At 38.0% G+C, this 26,830-nt stretch overlaps 1 protein-coding gene across 4 annotated transcripts in view; it reads left to right on the top strand.

Moving 5' to 3' along the window:
• The first annotated feature begins 10,543 nt into the window (after positions 1–10,543).
• Positions 10,544–26,830, top strand: part of LOC121320403 (cell adhesion molecule 2-like) — a 641,373-nt gene continuing 625,086 nt past the window's right edge. For all 4 annotated transcript variants that reach the window (XM_041258693.1, XM_041258695.1, XM_041258696.1 and 1 more), the window contains exon 1: positions 10,544–10,833. In XM_041258693.1, coding sequence (XP_041114627.1) covers positions 10,773–10,833 — 61 coding nt within the window. In that variant the 5' untranslated portion in view covers positions 10,544–10,772. The remainder of the gene's footprint in view (positions 10,834–26,830) is intronic.

Consider the following 26,830-nt stretch of genomic DNA (forward strand, 5'->3'; position numbering starts at 1 on the left):
TTGATTAGATCACTGGGAGCATCAGTTAAACTAGATCAAGTTTAGTACTGGTTGCAGCATACTAAAACCAGACCCTTGCGGTCACAGAAACAATTAAGAGAAGTCAGAGAATACGCTAGTCTGCTTCCTCTGATTTGTACCCATTTTCTCAACATTTTCTTGCAAATCTGTTTCATACGGGTTATACACATGAACACTTTATTCTCTACAATCCTTAAACTGCATTACATCACTCAGGAATAATGTATATTTTTAATAAGCATTTTTTAACTTCTAATACAACCTTACCAAGGTATTTTTAAACTATAATATTACACTTTCAAATGTTTTTCAATGCTAATACTGTGAATTTTTATGATTTTACTGTGGGTTTTTATGATTATTGTTCTGCTTACAATACCTCCTTATACCTCATGCTTTACAATGCTTTCAGATATTATACTGTCCTGTCTTTGCTTTTTTGTTGTTTAAACTTAAGCTTTTATTTTTTATCCTTGTGTTTCTCTTGGTAGACAGTGAGGGGAGTTTATTGAAAGAATATGAATAGTGTTTCAGCTTTGTGCCTTTATAATACAGTTAGCCTATAACAATAAACTGTGCTGTCTATAGAGTACACAATTTTACATCATATGCATTGTATAGAACAGTGGATTCCACTTACATCTGAAATAATATTATTAGTTTAAGTCCTGTTGATGTTAAAAGTTAATGCAGGGAAAAAAATGATTAATGTAAATAAACCGTTGGTCTTAAATTATATCTGCACCACAACGCACAGAAAATGATTCTTCAAATGGTCTAATATCCTGGTTTATATTTCTTATATACTGGTCTATGGGTTGGTTCCCATTATCAGTCTAACTTGGTGTACTTGATCAGATCAACTAAAATAATTAACTGGATCGTCTCATTAGTACGCTGCAATTGGGACTCATTTTGTTCAGTTCCTGGGCATTTTCTAGCCTGTAGTTGACTAAACCCAGGGCCGGTTTAACGTATATGCAAACTAGGAATGTGTCTAGGGGGGACCGAACTCAAGGGGGGGCCCCAAAGCAATTATGATTTTTTTTTTTTTTTTTTACATTAGATGTTCGCCTAAACTGGAAACACTTCACTCACTAACATTCAAACCGAGGCATGTATTTCAAAATCAAATTGTTCTGAAAGGTGTTACTCAAATGTGTATAAAACACAAAGTAAACAGTGTTTACAGTATAAAAAAGCTTTCACTCTCCAGTACAGAAATCTGTATCCCCACATGATTTCATGGCTGTACAGTTTTTTAAAGATCGCGATATTTCTGTGCCTGCAGCTGTGTTGTCGTGGAATCATCAAGGGTACAGAATTCTATAGTGTGCAGAAATCTACTATGTAACACCTGAACTTACTTGTATGCCAAAACATTGGTGATTTCTCTGCTCTGGAGAAAAGGGCATTTTCTTCAGTGAAGCAAGTTAAAACCCACTCGATCAACAAAAAAACAAGGAAACATTAGTGACAATTTTGTGTGCAGTAAACTGTAATGTATTTGACTACACACCAATGTACAAGTATGTTTTTTTTTTTTTTTTTTTTTTTTTACTATTTATTTCCGTCGACTATTGACTGCAGTCAAGCTATCAGATGTTTTCAAATTCTTTGTCAAGCTATCAGCGCAAAGAATCACTTGCTTTGTCCACTGAAAATGTTACTCTGCATTTACAGTAGGCTTATCCCCAACTGTCATTATTAAGAATTACAAGATAAATTACTGTAGAATTCTGGAGAAATTACATACCAAACTCGGCTCAGAAAACAGCACTTGGTGAATTGGTGAATCTGTCATTATGGAGATGCAATAAATTGAAATCCCCCCCATTGTCTGTGAGAAATGAAACTGAACACATATATAACACTTACTTCACTAGTATTTTTACGAAAAATGGGAGTAGAATTTTGGAGTAATGACGTACTACATTTGGCTCAGACAAAAAAATTTTGACAAATTAGTCAATCTGTCTTTTTGGAGACGCAGTAATTCACAATTATTCAAAAATAAAACTGTACACATATATTAAACTTAATTGATTAGCGTTATTATGAATTGCAAGAAAAAATGCTTTGGTATTTGTAGTAATGATGCTTCAAAGTCGGCCCTGACAAAGAGAACGCACTCAGACGCAATTAGTGAATTGATAAATTGATTTTGCACCACTCTAGTAATTTACAAGAAGGGAACTTTTAAGACTCTGGTTCTTCAAATAAACTCAGTTGGTTATTTAAACAGAATAAAGGTGTTCAACAACAACAGCAACTATAATTTGTATGGTCTTGTATGCTCCCTAGTGGTATCAGATGGTCTCAAATAAATTATGAACAAATATTTACAATGATGCTTTACTATATTTGTCAGCAGTGCTGGGTCTCGGAACAGCCCTACCTAATACAAACCCCTGGTCAGATCTCTGTCTGGGGGGATTTCTGACCTACAAACCATTTACAATGATTCACATTTAAAGCAATTCTAAACTTTGCTGGTTGCGTCTGAGTGCATTTTCTTTGTCAAGGCCAATTTTGATGCATCATTACTCCAAAACTCTATAGTAATTTTTCTTGAAATTCATAATAATGCTAGTCAAGTAAATGTTATATATGTGTTCAGTCTCATTTGTCATGGTCAATGGGGGGATTTCAATTTATTGCATCTCCACAGTGACAGATTCACCAATTCACCAAGTGCAGTTTTCTAAGCCGAGTTTGGTACGCAATTTCTCCAGAACTCTATAGTAATTGATCTTGTAATTCTTAATAATGATGGTCAAGGATGTCTACTGTAAATGCACAGATTTTCAGTGGACAAAGCAAGTGATTTTTTTAGCGTTGATAGATTGAAATGAATTTGAAAGCATCCGATAGCTTGACCGCAGTGACTATTGTGGAGTTACCGTTAGTGAACAAAAGTTCTAGCACCCTTCTATATGTTACCTTCATATGGCGTTCCTTGTTTGTTTGAACTGTTGCCTTTTTATTCAGTAAATCAGGAGAAGTCATTGTCGAGCTGTGCTGCAGGATTTAACGTAGTCGTCAGTTTTTTCCGGTTTTATTCTGAAATGTATTTAGCACATCCCCTACAGTTTAATTGTCTGTCAGGTTCATTCAGTCGTTCATAATAACTTAAAACTGACAATTGTACCTGCTGTAAAGGAGGTGGAGGGCTAGTTATAAATGATTTATAACTTTGAAAATGCTCCACTGTAAGATAGACCCACCTCGGTTCAGTAAGCAAACATTTTCAGTCAGAATCTTTACAAAAGAAGAGAAATGGCAACATTTAAGGCACATATGTTATTTGTTTTGTTTTTGAGGATCAAATGCACGAGACAAGTCAGCTGTTAGGGTTAGTTGCCATGGTCGCCGCCTTGCAAACAACTGAAGCCACAGTGAATAACCCCGCTTTGCACCACATGATCATGCCCGTGGGATAATTTCAATGCATTTTTTTTCTTTTACACATTTTTCAATTGTTCATTTTTTTTTTTGTTTCTTTTAGTCCCTTTTGTTTATATGGCCATGATTCCTTTATTTATTATCCAATGTGTTCATTTTTTTTTCATGTTCCCTTCATGCTGAAGTTTTGTTGTACAATGTCAGATTTGAGCTGGCCATGCTAAAAGAATTGTTATAAACAATAAATGTTTTTTTTTTCTAAAACGCAGCTCTCTTTTCCTGTGGTTTTTGTTACCAGACTATTTTATTTATTTATTTTATTTAGTAGTCGGCAATTGATTTTTATTATTTTCTCCCAATTTAGAATAGCCATTTATTTTTAGGCTCAGCTCACCGCTACCACCCACGTGTTGACTCGGATGCGGCTGTAACATCGGACGGATGATCACGGACGATCACCTGTTTTCTCATCAGTTGTTTTGTTTAAAAAGCTGTTTTGAGCGTATATACAAACAACAATCAAACCATACAAAACTGATTCCAAAACCAAAAACTTCTGTTCAAAGTGACGCGTTATACTTGGTATGCCTACTAACACAACTCCTATGAAGGGGGTCTGTGGAAGGGTGGTGGGCAATTCACTGACACGGAGACAGGACTATTTGTAACGCCGTTCAGGTGCACTGATTTATTTCAACCCGCAGACGGAGCTGTTGTCAGTGGTTTGAGTACCGGCAACAGTAAACAAGACCACAGTTATACCAACAAAGGTACACAGTCCAATGCAGGTGCACTCGCAGGTGCTCTGGAAATAAGAATCACAAAGGACAAAAGGCGATAGAAAAAGGGAAAATAAAAAACACAGCAATAAAACTACAAAATAAAAGTGCTGCACTGTAGCGTTACCCCGACTGGCGTGATCTGCACGGCCCGGGTCTCCGTCCTACACTACGATGTTCACTCCACCTATACACACTCAGGCTCTGCCCAAGGATTCCACAATCTCTATAATCTTTCTCCTTTCTTTTGGTTGTTTGTTTTTCCTTTCTCTTTTCAATTAATGATTTGTTTCATTTTCTTTCTTTCATCTGACTGTACTCGGTCCTTTTGCAGAGTTTCCGCCAGCTGGCTGGCTCATTTCGTCTCAGAGGGGGCAGATCCGAGGGAACCCCAGAGCATCATTTTATCATGCAGCAACCTCCCAAAGCCCGCCCCTCAGCCACTCAGAGAGGGGGAAAGCCCACACACCCTCTTTCCCACCTCTCTGTGTCAATGCCGTGACTGACAGGTGGATATTGCTTGGCTGCTGCCCTCAGCTTGCAGCACTATGAATGCGCCCGGAGAGTCAGCGCAGGTCTCCCCTGTTACAGGGTCCAAGGGCATTTCCACTCTTAGGTGGAGTCCCGCTTGCAGTGGGCAGGCACTCGAAAGGTATATTAGAACATGTAACTGTCGCTCGGGTTCTACCTGCCGAGACGTGTACATTTACCTCCAGCTCTGTTGCTCATATCCCATCCTGTGAGACCTGTGAGCTTACTCGCAGTCCCACTACAGTTGCTGCTGTACCCTGTACTACTTTTTGATCTGTTGGTTCCTGAATAAAACTATTTTGATTAAACTTACCTGAAGACTGATTATTTTAAAGAAGAAATAGAACCTTACACACATCTCATTATATCAACTGAATTCATGTTATTAAATGAGACAAAAAGCAATAAAAAAAAAAATTAGATAATTGTCCTTATTGTAAAATAAAAAAATAACTTCTGTTTAATGTTGAAAGGTGTCTGTTATTCATTCAGTATAAAGCAATTTTGCTAACAGTAGGGACCCCTAAACTATACTGTAGTCAATATTAATACATACCTTTTATGCCATTCTCATCAATGGATGGTTTTAGAGTGAACTTAGGCATTTACAAAGAAGTTTCTTCTTTCTGCAAAAACAAATTGTTTTAAAATTATAATACAATGCAATCACTGTCCCCCATCAACCAACCACCCAGACTGTCATCCTGCTCAAACACCCCAGTGAGTTAGCAAGGTTGAATGAATCATGAGCGAAACAGAGATAATTAGCAAACCTATGTGTGATGATGTTGTTCGCAGTACAGACTACTTGATCGTTCACAGATACCTTTACGATGTATTTAAATCTAACTATTCTGCATCCGTGCTCATAGCTGCACATGGGTGCAAATCGATGGCACCAAGGACTCTAGGAAACCCAGACTAAAAAAAACTGCTTAGTTTGCTCTTGCAGCTTGTGTGACAGGAGGAAATGAATAAATTGTCCTGTACGCTCAAGATGCAGTAGCTTAATACACTGCACCACTTACAGTCGACTGGCTAATACCTGCAGTAGCACCTACAGTCCTCTCAAAGGAACCATTAGCAGGGGTCCCCTGAGTGGCTCACCTGGTAGAACTATACAGCAAAACCTGGTGTACACATTCACACATGCATATCTATGGTTTATTTATATATTATAGTGGGTTGGGTAGGCAGTTTAATGTTAAACCCCAATTTCTGTACTTGTTAATAACTTTGACCCTGTTCAATGGATTTGCACGAAAATTTGGATGTGTGGTTCCTTTGGTTAGATATCTTGATGTGGGCCATTTCATTCTGCTCGGATATGCGGATTCCGAGATATAGATGGGGGGGGGAAATGCTGTTTTTTTTTTTGTCAGTCTCCAGCTCCAAAACAGAATTTTTGTTTGACAATTTTCTGGTAGAAAGGGACTGGCCCAGAATAATGCCTTTTTCTGGTTTGGTAAAAGAATATTAATCTGTTCCTGAATTAAAGGGATTTGAAATGTTGATTTTGAGCATGCTCAGTACAAGTCTTACAGTTAGATGTTTGATATGGAAAAAGGAATTGGCATCACGACAACATACCCTTTTTCGCAAGGGTCTACTTCAGCGGCGGTAATGAAGACGCTACTAGGAATTATTTTTGCTGTTTAATATTTGCTCTTTTAGAAAAGCCCTGCTGATTTAAATGTATTTTGTTTATTTTAGAACATGGTACTCCCCGCTCCTGTGCATTTGCATTAGTTTGTATTTGTTTTGTATTAGTATTTTGATTTATTTATGTATAAATATGACACAAAAAGCCAGGTTTTGTTATTGTTTGGCAACGTGGATGGGGATGCCCCATTCACACAAAGCCCAGTGCAGAAGGTGACCATCTCCCAAGTTAATTAATTGATTAATTTGTTGCTAAATGGGAGATGGTCACCAGTATAAAACCCTGCAGTTTTTCTCTGCTGCAGGTGGGGTGTTTTTGGAATAGAGAGCAAGCGAGAGAGGAGAATGAAGAGAAACTAAAAAAAAAGTTTTGTGTTCGTGACTTTGTTTTTGTTTTAATATTTATCTGTGTTGTTTCTGTTCAACCATTTTATTTATTTTTATTTTAACAAAAAATACTGCCGCAGTGTGTTTTGCACCCGAGTACCTTGCCTGTGATTAGTTCCTGCTCTGGCCTGACATCACCAACATCAGCCGTCCTGTCACACGCGATGTCCAGATACTGCAGGTGCAATTTTTTTTATTTTAATACTTTTTGGAGGAAAGGAAGAGGATCTGAAGAAAGAGGCAGCAGAAGGGGACATCTTGAAGGAGGTGCTGGTCCCTGGTTCCGACTCAATTTGGACCCCTGGACTGGGCAGCCAAACAGGAGCAGTGGAGGGCTGAAGGGGCTCCCCTGTGCGGTGCAGGTGGAGAGTTTAAGCACAACCGGGAGGACTGCCCCTACAGAGACCCCTGAAATGAGAAGGCGTGGAACCAGGGCCTGGTTGGGGATGCTGCAGAATGGTTCTGGGCTGTAGACCAGTCCCAGCCAACGCCTGAGTGGGAGGAGACAGAATGCATACTCCCGAGTGGGAGGAGACTGAATGTCCTATGCCCGAGTGGGAGGAGCCCGAATCTCCTACACCTAAGTGGGAGGAGCCTGAACGTCCAGCGCCCAGAAGGGTGAGTCGGTGCGTCCATAGCCCAAGAGGGGGGAGTCGGTGCGGCCTCAGCCCAAGAAGGGGAAGCCCACAGGTTCAGGGCTCAAGGCACCAGCAGAGGAAGATTACCTGCTGTTTCCGCCTCCATCAGCAGAGGAAGAGTACCTGCTGTTTCCGCTCTCCACCAGCACAGGGAGATTACTTGCTGTTTCCACCTCCACCAGCGTGAGAGGGAGCCCCGCCGTTGTCTCCAGAGTAAGAGGGAAAAGCTCTGCTGCTGTCTCCAGTGCAGGTGGAGGACCAGCTGCCTCTCCTAGCACCACCACTAGGGGGAGAAGTGGAGCTCCCGCTGCCGCCTTCTTGGCCAAGGGCTCCCCTCCGTCGCCTCTCAAGGGTCCACTCCTGCCATCGCCTTCCGAGGGACTGCTCCAACCCTGTCTTGTACCACCTAGGGCTAAAAAGCTTCCGTCGCCTGGGATGCATATTTACTGTCGCCCGGAGATGCCTACACGCTGCCGCCCAAGGAAGACATGCCCACTTCGCTTGGGTTGGGTGCCCATCCTACTTCGCCTGGAAGCTGTCAGCATTTCCGCTGTCAGCTAGAGAGACTCCAGCTATGAAGAAGAGGGGGGGGCAGGTTAGGAGCACTTTTGCTGCTGGACATACTGTGGCCATAGCCCTATCACCGGGAGCTGCCAGCTATGGAAAAGGGTGGGGAGGTAATGAGACCACCTCCACCAGCAGCAGTTCTGCTGCTGGGATTGCCTTGGCTGGAGGAGCCAGCCTGTGCACGGTCAGCCTGGCTGTTATTAGTGGTAGTTTGGGAGGAGGACCTCCCACCATGGCTGCCACACAGAGACCAATCTGTGCCCCTGTTCCTGGGCCGGAACATTGACTTGGACTTTGGTGCTAAGGGGGGGAAGTAGCCGTTGGGGCCAGGTGTGCTGTGCACGAGGGGAGGGATATGTGGCAGGGTGGAAAAGCCTTGCTGATTTAAATGTATTTTGTTTATTTTAGAACAGGGTACTCCCCACCCCTGTGCATTTTGTATTATTTTGTCAAGTTTTGTTATTGACTTATTAATTTATTAATTTTTTGCTAAACGGGAGATGGTCACCCCTATAAAACCCTGCAGTTTTTCCCTGCTCCAGGTGTAGTGTTTTTGGAATATCGAGTGAGCAAGAGAGGAGAATGAACCAAAACTAAAAAGAAAAACAAACTATAGGATCAGTAAAGGCAACTGCCCAGATTGACCTTAGGTCGACTTTGTTTTGCACTGTGAGCGTTTTTTCTGTTCAACTGTTTTACTTATTTTTGTGTTAATTAAAATATCACCGCAGTGCGCGATGTACCCGAGTGCCTGTGAGTGGTTCTTGCTTCTGGCCTGACGTCACCAACCTCGGTGACGTTTTGAAATCTAACATAATATAATTTTGTAGTTTCTTTGATTTAAATGGTGTTAAATGAAAGGCCTAAATTATGACCTTTTGAAAAAAAAAAAAAAAAAAAAACCTAAATCGTAAAATGCTATGCAAAACTTTTGGCCATAGCTGTAGATTTGATTGACATATAATGTGTCATAATCTGCACACTTACATATTCTCTACCCAACATTTATTTTTAAATAACAAACCTTGGCAGCAGTGGCGTAGCCAGGGTTTTTTTTTCTGGAGGGGATGGAAATGGTAACTTTTTTAAGGTGAGCAATCACAGTGGTGCAATTGGCAACCTGATTTCTTATTCGTGCATTGCCGTTTTATTTTTCGAAAAATAAAGAACAATCTTTTTTTAACAGAAGATCCAATAACCAAATACACGTGCAAAATAGTTTTTTTTAAAAACAAAAAAGGAAGTACAAAGCAAAGGACTTGAACTTTTAACATGCGCATCAGATTTCAATTTCACATTATGATAATAAATAAAAATAACTATATCATTTCATTGGTACTTATGGTTGTTCATTTTTTGTTAACTAACATTTTGTGTTCAAAGCAAAGAAACCATGTTATTAATCTCACAAATCATGACTAATTTAATTACCGTTTGACTGGTGCAGGACTGCTGGTGGTAGCTACTAGCTTGTTGTCTTCAAGCGGTTCATAAACAGTTTTCTGCCGTTTAGACAAAGACGACCAAAACATCTTTGTTTTCCTTTCCCCTACCACTGTCGGACATACTTCACGTGTCTCACTCAGTTATGTCACGTTGCGCGTCCATTTGGACTGTAATGTGTAAAAGCTGTGTGCATTGTCCAGTCAGAAGAGTTCAAGTTGACAGTGTCGTAAAGTACTTGCATTGCGTTGAGTTCAGTACCTAATGCACATGTCAGTTTGCCTATGCGTTAATCCGACCCTGTACGTGCTTCCAGTGTATATAAACACATTAAAAAAGCGATTTAAACTTACGAGTGCATACTTTCTGTGTCACAACAATTGTCCTTAAAACATGTCCCTCGATAAAAAAAATGTTTGACGACACTTCAGATTTCCCAGGACTGGGTAAACGTTTCTTTACAAAACGTGAATGTTTTATCAGATTTGGTGGCATTTAAGGATTCTTTTCCTATTTATTTGTATTCATTATTATTATTATTATTATTATTATTATTATTATTATTATTATTATTATTATTATTATAGTGTATAACATGAACAAGGTACTCTCGCGTTTGATTCTAAGCATGTATAATTAACCTATGCTTGAAATGTGTAATTACTTTTTGAACAAACCTCTCTAGTATTGAAAACATTTTCTTTACCAATACGCACTCGTATGATAGCTAAGTTGCTGTTCTTTCAGAACCACGCAAGCCCTCCAGCGAAGCGAGGGAAAACAAGATTTACGTCCTTCTGATTTGGTTACCAGCATGAGCACCACGAATTAAGGCGGGTGCATGCAGGGCCAGTACAAGAAGCTCAAAAAAATAATAAAAAGGCCTTCATCTTTTATTGCATGGATAATCAAGCCTATAAACCTGTTTTGATTGGGAGAGAGGCACATCAGTTTCCATGCAAGCCTCTCTGTCTGCTGTTTAGTTTGCCTCGGCTTCTCACGCCCAGCAGTTTCTGAAGTCACAGCTCCAGGAAAACATAAGTGCCTGTGATTGGCTAAGTGCATTGATCTATCAAGCCAGTAGGCGGATACGTGGCTTGCTGCGGCTTTGCACTGAGAGGCTAAAACTGTACTATCTCAGTCAGAGCATCTCTTGAGCGCACGGTAACTGTGTATTAGGGCAGTGTTGGAGCCGACAGGAGACAGAAAATAATTCCAAGAGGAGAATTTATATTAATACTGGTAATTTACACACATCTGGATAAACTGCAGTTTTCCACACGGGAAAGAAGTGAGACAAAAACCCATCTCAGTGATACTAGAAGGAAGAGAGAAGAATATGATTCTCAAGCAGCATTTACTCCTTACCCTCTACAGCTTCTGTGGGATTCTTCTAAAAGGTAGAGGAAACTTTGTGGTTTACTATGCTTCTAGATAAGAGCTGAACAAGATCTGAAGTCTTTGCAAAATGTAGTTCTTTGCCAATGGGCCCCTAAGCTCTGCAAGAGAGAGATACTCTTACAATTCATAACTTTAGAGTAAAAAAAAAAGTACACTTTCATAATCATAATGCCATTTTAATGGGCTCAGTGTATTTAAATGTTTTTTTTTTTTTTTTGTATATGTGGTTTCAGTTCCCATTGCACCACGGTAACAATGCATACATTGGAAGGTATATCTCTTTTTTCTGCCTGTGCAGACAGCATCTGGAGAATTTAGCGGAGGTGTGTGTGTGCATTGCGTACTAGCAGGTATTTAATCAAATCGCTTTTAACTAATTGAAATTATAAAGTTTGAAGTACATTTCTCAACGATTACACCCAAAATGGAGGGACGTCCGTGCTATATAATTTCACATAATGTAAATCTCTGTGAAATCCTCACTGAGCTCAAAGATTATTATTATCATTTTTATTTTATTTATTTTTAATATTGATGTAATACTCGAAGGAGCATGTTTTCACATATAATAATGTAATTAATTTTAAACTTGGTATCATTAAGTAGATGTATTTTATTGTTTCTTTATTGCATTGAACATATGTTAAATAAGAGCTGAACCTGGAAATGCGATTTGCACACATGGGTAGGTTCCGCCATTTAAGATTAATAGATTGATGCATACTGTTCAGTTGTATAACTAACAAAATATTAAAAGTTAATTTGACTTAATTTAAAGTGACCTATGATAATTTAGCTGTGATTGATTAAAAATCTTTCACCATTTCTGGAGTCATGTTATTCAAGGTTACACTCAGAATCCAATTCTTTTACTTGGGAATCGCTCTGCATTTCTGCTGATTTCATCGACATTCTTTGAATAACATATCATTTATGCTCCTGTTAGTGTGGTGTGGTTGTAATTGTAATTTAAATATATTGTCTTTATGATTCAAGTTTTTATGATTTAGATTGGTGGTGTGATATGTTGAGTATGTTAGTTGCATTTCAGTATTTCACAGTGACTGTGTGCCCATGGTATTTACAGCAGTCTGCATCTTGGTGTCGTCGTAGCATTATCTTTTCATTCAAGGATGCTTGGGAACGTTGGGAGAGTATCTTTTAAACGCATTCCTTTACATTTGCGGTACAACAACTTAATGTGCTTTTTATTATTATTATGTTAGATATATTCATTTTAAATTAGTAGCACAATAAGAACCGTAATTTATCTTACTCAAATGAGTCATTGGTGGCCAGTATTACAAATCAGGACATTTGAATGGTTAATTTTATAATTTGTTTCATTCACTTTCCCAAGCAGAAAGACCAAATCTCGTGCAAAACAAATGCGTAAATAATGAAGATAAAACGCTGTGAACGCGTTCCCATGAACGCACAGACACACAGGGGCTCAGCCAAGGTCAAATGCCACAAATAGGGAGGTTGATATTCTCGTTGAAATAAGGGCTAATAAGAAATATTTTAACCGTGAAGAAGTGAGCCCACAGATAAAGAACTTGGCATGCCTGACACGCACATGCAGTTTCTTTCCTCCACACAGGGCTGCTTTGGGGATCTAACCTGCGTTTTAAATGCTAATTAAATTAAAAAGCAAACATGGACAGCAGTGGCTTAATGATGCGCGGTTTCTATCACAAGATTTGCCAATCATCCAGTCTAGATAAACCAACGCCCATCCTTCGTATTGTAACAGTTTTAGATTCTTTTAGTTTAAAAAAAAAAAAAAAAAAAAACACATTGGCATTACATAAATGTTTGAAACACCCACCACTCATGTTTATTTACTTTAACATAATAGCATTTGAAAATCTTAATGTACTTATTAAATACATTATTTTAAGCCAGTCATTAAAATTAGATTATTGGTATTATCTAAAGGGAGTAAGTCCAAAATTAGACATTGAGCACAACTTTGGAATAAGAATTGCTCCAATGAACAAATTGCTCCAAATGCTGCCAGCAAGCTGAGGAAAATCGCCCTGCTAAAAGAAAGCCATGGGAGCTGAACAGTAAGAGTTGAGAAGAGGTCATTACTTATATTTCCAGCAGAGGTTTGCAAACCCCATACTGTAAAAAAAAAAACAAACAAATCATCAACAACAAAATGGAAGGAAGCAGAAATGCAAGTATTTGCAATTTGTGCAAAAAAAAGAGAGTGCTCTTCAACCAGCAATTAGCAAGTCATCTAAGAGAGTCCACTTGAAACTGAGTGAAACGCTTGCAAGAAAAGTGTTATCTAAACACTGGTTGAATGAAATGGCTGTGGTTAGAAAACCGCTCCTGAGAAACTAAATTATATATATATATATATATATATATATATATATATATATATATATATATATATATAATATATATAATGGCCAAGAAAATTCAAGGACTAAGGAAAAAAAAAGTTTAAGTTTGGGTGGATAACAAATACAATGCAAAACAGACAGGAGAACATATCACAAACTGTCATTTAAAACAAAAACAGCAAAATCTACACAAAACTGGCAATTCTTTTCATGCAATATATTACAATGCATGTTACAGTTGGCCCTATTCATGAAACATCAGGGGACATTTTAAGGAATGTTTTGTCAAGGACTTATTTTTTAGCGTATTTTGATAAATCAAGAGTAATAAAAAGTATTGTAATGGGCTGTATGGCAGGCTGGCGAGTGGATAGAGGCCCAGAGACAGACTGCAGTTCAAAAAAATATACTTTTATTAAAAATCAAACAAGACCAAAAAGCAAAACTTACAAAAATATAAGGTTTCCAGGCTGGGCAATACCTTCACTGGATTCAAAAATACAAACAACCAAAAACCACCAACCTGCGTCCTCAGCTCTCATCCTCTTAAATGAGAATCAGAGGCCTCCTATTATGTCAGGTGGCTGGGCGCTGGTTGATCATTAATTAAGTTAATCATTTAATCAACTGATCAACCCCAGCCACCTGAACATAATAAACCCAGACAGGTAGGGGAAATTAACCCCATCCCTGCCAATTTAAAAAGGGCAGAGCTTTGCTCTGCCACAGGTTAATTATGCATTCATGTGATAGCTTTGATATTCTGTACTCTTGGTGCCTGACTGAGTGGGCAGATTGTGTTAGCGCACAAGTCAAATACCATCTTTATCCGCACATAGAATACTGCATGTGCTAGTGTGTGATATGATAACTGAATTCACACCCAGGGGTGGGGTGCTACATAAATCCAGGTATCACACCCCAAGGGTGGGCATTCAATTCTCATTTATTACACACAGTATTTTTTATAATCTCTGGTGAGTATTTTTTTTTCCTGCCAGTTCTAAAGTTCTGTGCTGCTTGTTGTGTTACTCTACTTAGTTTTTGTCAGTGAGTTATTAGACAGAGTGAACTGCATAAAGAATTGTATTTAAACAAGTAGCAACTTTGATAACTCAAACACAGTTTTAAATAGGGTTTGCATTATGTGAGACAGTACAGACATTTTTATGTTCACCAATTTGTTCCGAGGGTGTTTGTGTTTGCTAAAATTTCTGTGTACCTTTTTGTGAGAAGTGGCTTTCCTTCAGTCAGAATCAGGGTGCATTGCAAAGCATCTTCTTCTGTGGCAGGGAGATTTTTCAGGTGGTCTATTATACATGTTTACTGTGATTTCCTTGTGGAAAATGCAGTTGGGCCTGAAGATTGAATACTGATCCAGTTGCCGAGGTACTTTCGATGTTGGAAACTTGCATTCCTCTTGAATTTACTATACTTTCACTGGACGTGGAGGGCTTGGGAGGGTTTTCTTTATCAAGTACACATAGGAGAATTGTAGATATGTGTTGCTGTTTGACAGATCATGTTGGGGTCGAGATCTGTTGCTGATATAAATGAGAGTGTGTTTCCCATATTCACAAACCACACTTTTAGCTTTGTCCTGGAAAATGCCATGTTCAGGTGTTTACAACAACATCAACACAATATTTTGCATTGTTTGTACACAAACAAAACTGATTGTCCACAACACAAAGTTATATGTATATAAATATATTCACAGTGCATGCCACTTAATTACATATCGGATAACTGCATACTCCAGAAAATCACTATTTGTTTACATGGTACTGTATTGAAATCCGCTGAAATGCATATCTGATAATTGCACAGTTCGCTTAATTGCATGAAAGATAACCAGTTGATTTCACACACGCATGTATAATTCGTTCTAATAATTCCATTGGTTAAGGAGGTATACCACACTTACTTTAGTCCAACGAGTTAAAGCTAGAAAATGCAGCAGAGTTTGATGTTTGTCAATGTGCAATTTCCCAAATTCAAAAGTAGGAGACAGTTCTTGACAAATGGCAGAACAGCAATCCAGGCAGAAAACGACAGATTTGGGAAAGCAGAAAACGCAGAGGCATGCTATTGATACCATTAGTGATGAAGTCCTGAAGTAATAAATATATACTCTGTTAATGCTTTCTGTAGTCCTGAAGTAATAAATATATCTTCATACATACTCTGTTCAGGTTTTATGCAGTCCTGAAGTATATTTACTGTTTGCTTGTTATAAGTATAGTTATGAACTAACATCAGTATAACTTTGGGTAATTGCATACTCCGTATTATTGCATGGTGTCTGTCCGGTCCTGACTCCATATCCATATATATATATATATATATATATATATATATATATATATATATATATATTTCCATTATTGTTCAAAACCTCACAGATTAATCAACCAGCGGCTAAAGAGTTGGTCGCAGATTTTTTTTTTTTTCTATTTAATCTTGCAGAATTTTTTTTTTTTTTTATATAAAATAAAATCGCCAGTAGAAGATTTGCATATTCTCCACAACAGTCCAATCATAAGTAAGCGGAGGCGGGACATAAACAGTTAAAGCTGTTCTCTGCCTTGAGTAAGTTTAACCAATGGAGTTAAAGATCTACCCCTTGTTATGCAGGTGTCCAATCATGAGTGAGCAGAGGCGGGACATAAATATGCAATATTGCTTATTATAGAGATTGTTATTTAGAATTATATTGAAAACTTCAAAGTAATATTTTGAATTACATTTTTTTTACAAATAAAAAATATACTAGATCAGACAGTGCAGACACATGGTACTCAGTTTGGTTACGAATCAATTTTCAAGAAGAACTGTCTCAGAAAAAAAAAAAAAATGGAGATTCAGTGTTCTCGCGAGTGCTGCTGAGCCTAACGCGCGTTACGTTGTAATCTGGAAAAATGACGCTGTATTCAAACCGCTATGCTCGGTTTTCAGTTTGCGTAACAGCCAAAAAATAATAATAATCCTATAAAATATTGTTGATTATCTCTTATGTAAGAAATTGGTTTGCTTAAAATACGTATTTTAGCTCTCAATATTCTTTAATGGGTTGGTAGTGACAGCATGTTCTTTAGTTTGGTGCGTGTAATGTATGCGACACTGAGACAAGATTGAACTTCACTGAACTTTATTAGCACATTCCCCCTTGTTGACGGATGAGACTAGATCCTGGGTGTGCCACTAATACACAGCACTGTAACAACCAACACCGCTGCAGATCTTTATTATTAGACCATAACTACGTTCCCTCTAAGACTTTCATTTAGTTAGCCACTCTGGCTAAAGTAACTTAGCAACTTAGCAATATTATAAACAACTTATAAACATACTGTTTCACTAAGGCAAAAAGTGTATTTTATTTGAAAACACGTAGATGTTTAAATGCCAGACCCTACCATTCACAATACACATAAATATTATATTTAAATTGCACTATAACTCAGATTCCCATTTAATAAATGCCAAACTTAGTCCCACGTAAAAAAAAAAAAAAAAAAAAAAAAAAAAAAAAACAAAAACGGTCCTAAATTCTGAATAGGTTTGAAGAGATATTCATGTACTGCATAATCCTTTACATTATTTTGACTGTGACGTTGTTTATTTCCACTACAGAACGGTAAAGCAAAATTGTGTCAGTAGACAGTGCTATTAGTGTATGTAAATATTAATGCCTCCCTGACCAACCACAGCTCTAGTTACAAAGCTTGTACTGATGTGATCAATAATATTAGTAGGATTGTACAGCCACTACTGTGTTCTTTCACCTGTGACTACTGACAGTAATATTGCACCGATTCTGACATTACAACTCAATAAATCATAATGAAGCAAATCCTTATTTTTAAATGTAATAATAAAATGTGTTTATTGTTTTATTATTCCTCTTTGCAATTCACCCTGTTACTATTTCCAAAATATATTTCAACACATTTGAAAGAGATAGCAAACAATGAAAAAAAAACAAAACAAAAAAAACAACAACTTAGCTGTGATCTTTTGAAGCTGCGTGTTTCTGGCTTGCTGTCTGTGAAAATGTTCTTTCGGGACTAGAGGGTATGTTTGAAACCATGACTGCTTCACCTCCCTGTGACTAGTGTCACGGTCATAGTTTAGTTGTGTGCATGGGTGACTGGTATTCCTTGGGTTACATCTTTCAGAAAATGATTGTGGTAATTGGTCTGTACAATTTGTTTTCTAACATTTTTTTTCCGTTTGGATGCCATGTGGGTTTTTTTTCTTACATACAGCGCCATCCACTGACTGTTTCTAATTAGAACCTCTGTCTTCCCGCCAAACACAATGTTTGTGGCATGCATATGTTACGTGATCAAGCTAAAGAGCTTTCATTGGGTAAAATCAAATCAAACTAAACAGCTGAATGTGCTGGCTGTATTTCACTAGTACATTTTTTAAAGCCATTTCCACCATGGTGAACTTCGGGAAAAATAATTGAGCCACAAGGAACCATTGCACTTGTGGCGACGTGGCGAGCGGCTAGCGGGAGCATACCATAGCAAGCTGGGTTAAATAAATAAATCGTTCAGACGAAGAACAGTAGTGTGTATTCCAAACAGTATTGAGATATTCAGTGTTTTTTATTTCAAGGTCTTCAACTTTTGGTCTTCCAAAGTTCAACAATTTTACAATAATCCTTTTGTATGACTTCAGTTTCCCATAGATAGATTTTCATATAGTATGTAGGTTTAAAAATATAAAATGTGGGACACAGTACATGTCCAGTTTTACTTGCGATAAGTGGAAAAAATGTTTATGTTGTATATTCCTTAACTGTAACATTGATAAACAGGGTTTCCACTTATTATTGCAAGCACACATGTGATCAAGTGTAAGTCTTTTTTAATGGTGCAACAATATATATATATATATATATATATATATATATATATATATATATATATATTATATATATATAGTCTATAATATTACATCTATATATATAATGGTATTAGAATATATATATATATATATATATATATATATATATATATATAATATATGCATAAACTACTACTATAGATACGATTAAAAAAAAAAAAAGTGAATGACATTTTTTTTTTATAAAACCTAACATTTATGCTATTTTTGAAAAAAAACTCCACATGATCACAGTAAAGTTTATTAGAATATTTAAAATGTGAGATGATGCACGTTATTAGTATAGCCTATATTATTTTAATAACAATGAATACAATATCAAATAACTCACATGCAGAAACTACTACTATGCAGTAGACTACGATTAAAAAAAAAAAAAGTGTTTACACTTAATGTAAAAAAAAAACATTAAACCTAACATTTATGCTATTTTTGAAAGAAGAGTAAAAACATCACTAATTATTTCAACGTAATCGTAGGTCATTCTTAATGTTTTGAAAGGTAAAAACAGGTTTCTCAGTCAGATGACAGAAGCGATAACACTATGGCAAAAATCTAGCTTCCCCTCCGTGGAATGGCACCATGTGTTGCTAGGGAGTACATCAACCCAAGACGCAGACTCTGCATCTACCTACTGCCAACCATAGATATAGAATATTATATATGCTGACAACTACTCCCACAAAGGGTAAGCATGTGCATGACTTCTCCTGCCTCGTCCACAGGGGGTTGCAAAGATCTCTGTTTCTTTCGTTGATTCTTATATTATTAATTCTTATAAATGGAGTGCACTTTATATCAACCTAAATATGGGATACCTCAACTAAATAAAAAAACATTGCTACATTTAGACTTATCCTCAATGCAATTTGAAAAGAACAAGCTCCAGTCATTTACTTTTCACGATTCATCAGAACCACCCTTTTGGAAGCGAGGCCTTTTGAATTAATGGTTTTTTGAAGTCTGAATTCTTCATTCTCAGCTTGTAAAATAAATCAAAATCAATAAAAATCATACATTACTTCTATTAGATATAACAGTTTTAAATCACATACACTTACTAAAATTACTTCCACTTACATCTTAATGCTCGCGTTTCACCAAGCTTGGCCCTTTCAGTTGACACTTTGCAGGCGTTCCCTGGAGCCACGGTTTTAAGACAGCCAGTTCAGTTGATTCAATTTGCTCATATCCCTGAGGACATGAGTCGTTTTGTTTTAGTATAATCTGAAACATAGTATACATGTGATTCGATATGTTTACTGCAATAAATGTACTGCATGCAAATTAATAAGACACTCTTAATAACTAACATTGTATTTTACAAACATCAACCTAGAAAGCAAACTGTAAAATGGAAACTACATGCGGAGGACATTACTAGGCCCACATTACTATTACTGTGCACTTTTTAAAAAGTATTTACTGTGGTATTTATTGCAGGGATTATATCCCTTTGTTCAGCAATTCAGACTAAGGCTGGGACCAAATTAAAACTTTGACAAATTACGAATTGCACTTAACAAAACTGTATTTAATAGTGTTTTATTTTTTTTTTTCATTTTAGTGTTTATATATTATATATATATTATTATATATATATTATATATATATATATATATACGGATATATATATACCTACCATGATAACCCCTACAGCGTGTGTTGTCTTTTAACTAGTCTCTAATACAGTATTCTACAGTATTACAACACAGCCTGCATAATTAGTAACAAAGTAGGTACTGTGCTTGAGCAGGTTGTAAAGCAGGTGAAAAATGCAGCATAAATCTTGAAGTGTGTGGTGGATTACAGACAATGGTAGTACCGTCTGTCATATGTACAGTAGGGTGGAATTTCACCCTCGGTGAGAAACATGAATAATCAATTCATCTGAAACATGAAGCTGGCTACAATTCTGTTGTTCTGTAAAGGGTGTATGGAACATGGGATGGACACCATATGTGCATTGTTAAATCTCTTTTATACCTATATATGCTTCTTACCAGTTCCATTATTAGAAGCTGCAAAACAGTTTTCATATATTTTTTAAACTGTATTATGGATTGTTGACTGTGCTCAAATACAGCTCTGGGCAGCCATCCATGTCTTATGTTTTTATATGCAGAAAGCTGAGGAGCTGTCTTGTGAGGTACAGTAACATTGAACCATCTATCAAAACACTGTCAGTTTAATTATCACTGCACCTGTAATGCAATGCTTTGAAAACTTCATATCCAATACCTATTTCCAGGTTTCGTCAGCAAAAAGTAATATATCTAAAGAGATTCAAATATTGAAGGTAGAGTACTTTTATCAATTCTACTTTAAAAACTGAGTGACCGTCTATTTTGTTTATATAGTAATTACTTGACATTTGGGGTAGATGTAAGTATAGGCACAGTGCAAATAACTGCGGATAAAAAATTCAGATTGAACTGCGCCCTATGTAAGCTTAAGAGCAATGCAAGTTACTCAACACACACAAATAATGATCTGCAATTATAATAATGATTGTTTCAATGAGCGCATCGGTGCACGGATGGTGACAAAAATACAAACCAAAAAAAAAAAAAAAATGTCAGAATAAGGGCAACAAAGTCCTCTTGGCACACGGAAAAGAAACATTTTCTGAGAAGGAGGTGACAGTCCTTACGGCTGATGTCACTCAGCATGAAACAGAGTTGTTTGGAAAAGCCTCAGCCAATGTCAGTTATGCTGTTATCCTGGGATAACATGGCATGACATCCAGAAATTTGCCTAGCACCCTGGAAAAGGGGGATTGGGCTATCCTTCAGCGATTTCAAGTGTGGTCTGAAAGGAACAAGAGGCTAAGTAGTGCAGAGAACACAGCAGTTTCACATTTGCAGGGATAAAGATCCATACATTGACGCTGGGGTCTAGCTCATCCCTCAATTCAGTTATGCAGTCAAGGATGGCCTGCGGAATTAGACAATAGACCTTTAGCACCGCATCCTATGGCATCCCAAACAAAGTGACCCTGGGATTGAATATGCAGGGTTTTCCTTGTCTTGTCCTCCTCCAAATGTGTTCCTGCCTCTCCTCAACAAGAGCCAAGTGTCGCCATATCAGTTAGTGAACCACAGCAGCCATCCTGAAGCCAGTTCCAGGCCTCTGCAGGTGTGTGGTTTTGTACAACTCTTAATTACTCGCTTCTACAATGCAGAGGTCGCGCTAGCTTTTCTGTTCATGCATTCCTGAAATGCACATGCCCAGAATTTTGCGTCCCATCCACCAGATACTGAACTATTGTTAACACAAAGGCTAATAAACTCCTGGGATGTGCATTTTGGTATATTTATATGAACGTTTAAACTTTATGCCATATAGTAGTTTAAACAGTCTCTGTCTGTGTATAGATATACATATGAACACAGACACACTATTATCTTTGTTATATACTAACAGTAGACCGTTTGGATGACAACGAGTCAGGATTCTAAGCAATATTTGTTGCCTTCATCTACTTATGTTTTCATAGTTTTCTACATTCCAATAACAGCAACAGCATCACCGTGTCTGTGTCTTTTAAGCGAAGATTCTTGAAAAACTATACATCCATGCATATTTATCTTTTTCTTTTTTTACCCAGCGGCACACTACAATACATCTTGTCGTCTCGATAAACAAGCCACAGATACTTCATCTTCCATTCCAAATTGTTTGCGTTTTTCTGCATTACTACTGCTTGCAACTGCTCCGGTCTCTGTAGTGTTCGTAGTAAGAAGTAGATGGCTGAGATACAGATGGGTAATCTTCATGAGAACCCCCTCGAGATGTTGATTGCTTAGAAAAAATCTTCTGATTGACAACTGACTTGCTATCAGTGTATACTCTGCACTAGGTACTCATTTTATCCTTAAAAAAACCTGTCAGGACATCTCTATTAAACTAGTCAGGAAACTAACAAAAGCACAGTGTTAAATTAAGTGACTGCAAAAATGAGATGCGAGTTAAAAGTAGGATTGGGGATGAACAATTCACGTAATTTGTCAGCTCTCTTTGAAATAGAATTTAAAGGGACCAGAATTAGGCTCAGGCAGGCTACGAAGGTAAAAAGCAAAGATTGTTTTGTAATTAACATTTTTTTTCTGAGTTTAATTATGAAATGGCTGCTAAACACGATTTACGGCTGCATTATGGGGGTTTTGCAGCCTCAGAGGCAATTATCACTATTGAAGGTCCTTGAACGGCTACATTGCAAAGTAACATTTCAAGATAATTATAAAGAATACATGAGTTAGGCAGCAATGTTTACATACTAATTAAAAGTTAAAGATACCAACAATTATGTTATATGCCTTATGTAAAGTACTGTAGGAATTTTCTGAATCGTTAAATTACTGGAACAATTTTACCTTTTCGATCTAGTTGTCTTAAGTGTGTGTAACAAGAAGCTGGGCGTGAACCAGCAGCCACTCACATGAAAAGCAAGCACCTTAACCACTACACAGAGTAGTACTACAGTGCAGAGGTTTTAACAACGGGTGTCAGGATAACGGCAGTGCAGCAGTCATTTTGCATAATGAAACAGACATCTCTTATCTGATTATATGTGGACTTTGATTGGGCAGCTATAAAGCATTGTGCTGCGCAGTCTGTGGGTTTCAGTTCTTCCGTTCACCTAAGCATCACACTGGACACCCAGTACCTAATCTTACCTGAAATCTACTTTGATCAGAAAAGCTGGGCGATAAACGGGAGATGGATCACAAAACACTGAAAAAAAAGTTTTTTTCTTTTCTGATCTCCATACATTTTCCTAGAAGCGTTTTGAGCTCCATCATTCACATTTGGGTAGCAGGACATGAAATTGAACTTGTTTTAGAGTAGCAATTAGCCTACAAGTCCCCAGGGCTAAACACAAGTTGAAAATGTTCCCCTTTGGTTACCAACACACCTTGTTTTTGGGAACCCTTGTTGAAAAAAACGAAGAGTGATAGGTGGAATCACAGTTCATAACAGTTCATAACTTGCAACAACCAGTCAAAGCAGGGATCTCAATTTAGCTGTCCATTCAGAGAAGAGGGATGTAGTTACAGGGAGTGGCGTTGTGGAACCTTCCTGATGCTTCGCTTCCCAAATTGAGCGCTGATGAGGAGGTGTCTATGTTTGAGAGCCATTACATTTAAACATGAGTTTTAAAAACGATAGGTTGCGGATGAAACCCCGGTTCCCTGAAAGAGAAAATAACCATCAAGGTATGGGATGTTGCCGTTAGGCAGTAGGGATTGGCTGAGCTTTATAGCAAAGCTGCCATGTAAGCCCGCCCCCCTGGGAGCTTACTATACGCAGCGCGCGGAGACTCTCTTCCTCTTTTACTATTCAGGCCGTGAAGGCTTCCGGAGCGACCTCACGGCTTGATGGTTATTTTCTCTTTCGGGGAACCGGGGTTGCATCCGCAACCTATTGTTCCCTTTCAAGTCGAAAATAACCATCAAGGTATGGGAACAGTGTACCCAAGCCATCGCGAGGGAGGATTCTCGGCAGTAGGACAGACTTACGTCATAACGCAACTGCGTAGGCAATACATTATTGCATATGTGGAGCTGCACCTCGGCGGCTATGCTGTCCAAAAGGTGGAAAAGTCAACACCATGTTGGCATCCTGAGGTGCCATAGAGTGTAGTACAGATGCTCCAAATCGTGGAGCAGAGGAATCCCGTACGTTCAACCGGTAAAACCTCATAAAAGTATGCGATGTAGCCCAACTGGCTGCTGCGTAAATGTCAGACACCGGCACCCCTCTAAAGAGGGCCCAGGATGTCGCCATACCCCTAGTGGAATGCGCCTTCAACTGCCCTGGTGGCGGAAGACCTGCAGATAATTTAATAACATCCATTATCCAATGGAAAAGGCATTGTTTAGACAATGACTGACCCAAAGTCTTAGAACCATGGCAAATGAACAATTGTTCGGTTGAGTAGACGGGCTATGAACACGTCTATGGTCTGGGGATCTCTGACCAGCTGTAAGCTGAGAGGGGCTCCTGGATAGCCGCAGCTTGACAGGCGGAGTCGCTGTAGACGACGGTGGGACAGACATGGTGTAAGAGGACACAGAGGAGGGGGAGTGGCTCCCAACCGTTTTCCTCGCCCTCTGGTGAAGAGTGTGCGGCTGAAAATTAGCACACAATGCACAAAACGATCTGTCTGCCAAGGCAGACGCGGCGTGCTCTGGTCCAAGGCACACCACACAGCCCTCATGCGGGTCGCTTGCCGGCAATTTTGCCTGGCAGGTGACGCAACGGTGGAACCCAGACATCTTTAGACACCCTGAACGCCGAAGCGTCGCGTGTCGATGGGTTGCATCGAGCGCAGAAGTGTCGAAGCTATGCATGTCAATGAGAGTCAAGGTGTGTGCACCGATCAACGCGCCGAGCATCGAGCTGTGTGTACCGAGCATCGAACACCGAAGCGTCGAGTTTCGAGGGGCGTGCGCACCCACAGAGCGGAGACGCTAAGTGCTAGTACAGTGTCTTATTCTAAAAGACAATGGTGTTGTGCTATACTTACCTGTTGTTAAAAGGGGCAACTGAAAAGTGTAGTTGGCGATATTCTTCCTAGTACGTTGTATGGGAAAAGTGAATCCTTTTTTTTTTTTTTATTTTAGAGGAACTGCAGCCGCACTAAAGTGCAGATATTTGTAGCGTAGCTACAGTATACAGCAACCATGAGGTGTGATGTTACAGTCCGCAGGTGGTATTATTGGAGTGGCTGCTAGTAGCAAGCTGAATTCCGGGTCTAGCGGAGGCGAAACCGAGGCTGCAAAAAATTGCGTGGCCTACCAGGCACGCAACGTGTCCTCTAAACTCTATTCTATACCTAGGGGAAGAATAGACAATACAAAAAACCCAACATAAATATATATATATCAATATTAATAATATTAGATTATTATAATTCTTCGTATAATTATATCAAGGTGGAAAGAAACGCAAAGCGTTTCGGTACTTCCATTATATCTTATATATTATATATATATATTATATATCTTATATATAATATATATATATATATATATATATATATATATGCTCAGTAGAGTGAACACTGAAATAAACTCAGAGAAGGGGCGGTAGCCAGCTTCTTAAGCTGAAGGCTGACGAGTACAATCAGTGATGTAAACCTCTCAGAGAGAAAAAAATATCCCATACCTTGATGGTTATTTTCGAAATACATTTACTTAAGCATTTTACTTAAGATTTTTTTCTCTCAGTTATATCCTTGTGTATATTGTTGTGCTGTAAAGCTAACGTGTTCAACAACACTAACAAAAGGTGCAAATCGTTTTGAAAATTGGTGCTAAACTGTTTTGAAAGTTTAGCACCAGAGCCCTCCTTACAACTTCTTACTTGTGTATGTGGATGAGTGAGGGTGGGTAATTTGAGTAGTCCAGACCCAGTGAAAAACTATCATCACCTATGGTTGCTAACAAATAAAAGTAATAATAATAATAATAATAATAATAATAATAATAATAATAAATTAAACATGTCTACGGGAAAGAGAATTTAATGTTGCTCACATTATATGACCCTGGCACTAGAATCTAGCTCCAAATTTGCACCCCTGATCCTTGACATCTCAAGTATTTTTCTTTTCACTCTGCTGTCAAATAATGTATTTATAGCATTTTAAAGGCAGTGATTAAAAATGTCATAGAATGCTTGGCTGTGGGGTGACAGCTAACTGTTGGCTGTAAAGAGGTTCATACATTTACTGTTGTTACATAACAAAGTCCAACTACATCCCTATACGTACACCCAAGATTTACAATACACAGATTTAAAATAAGGGGTGAATTTGCCAAATTCAAGGATAGTGGTAAAAAAAAAAAATGACCTTAATTTAACGTACAGTGCAGCTAAACACCTCCCCCTTACGTATTGCTTATGTGTCATACTGATTAAAATAATGTGGGGTCTTTCATTTTAACTCATGCTATACCACACAAAACAATGGGTTTTATTTTTGGAGAAAAGTAGAACATGTAATATTCATTTAAAACTATTGCACAACATACAAAGACTGATGCTTTTTCTCAGGTGCTGGTGATAAAAATGACACAAAGCATTACCACCCTCCCCCACTATGCCAAAAACTGTTGCATAGCAACGGGCTGTAACTCCACCCAGATTTAAATTAAGTAACTCTATTGTGCACTTTCTGTAGACAAGTGCACTTAGTACGCAATATAACTATTTCAGTGCTGGCACATTTGCTGAAATAAAAGTTACTAGCCGTATAACTTCTAAGTTATCTTGGCATTTTTCATTTAACATGCTGATATTCAAAAACCAACAGTAAAACTTTTTTGTTCAGAAATTGTTCAAATAAGTACCTTTTTATAATCACCACAACCTTAAGTGTTATATTCTTAAAAAGGGACCCTTGAAATGACTTTCTTCCCATGTAATTTGTGTCGGTGAAGACACCTGTATCTGATTTGATGTCTGTACTCTTATTTTAGTTTAAAAAAATGGATCAAATAAAAAGAAAGCAACATGGTATTTAGTCATGGTGTTTTCTTGATTGAACTTTAAGAGCTTTGTCACTGGTGCACAAAGGAGCCTCTTGCGTTTCTGCATTTTCCACTGTGATTGTGCCTTTCTTTCCAGGACACGCTGTGCTGTTGTCATCTCCAGATAAAAATATGATGACTATTTTCCTCTTGATTTGTGCATTTTTTTTTTAACT

Source organism: Polyodon spathula, chromosome 9 (genome assembly GCF_017654505.1).
Source record: "Polyodon spathula isolate WHYD16114869_AA chromosome 9, ASM1765450v1, whole genome shotgun sequence".
In the NCBI taxonomy this organism is placed as follows: domain Eukaryota; kingdom Metazoa; phylum Chordata; class Actinopteri; order Acipenseriformes; family Polyodontidae; genus Polyodon; species Polyodon spathula.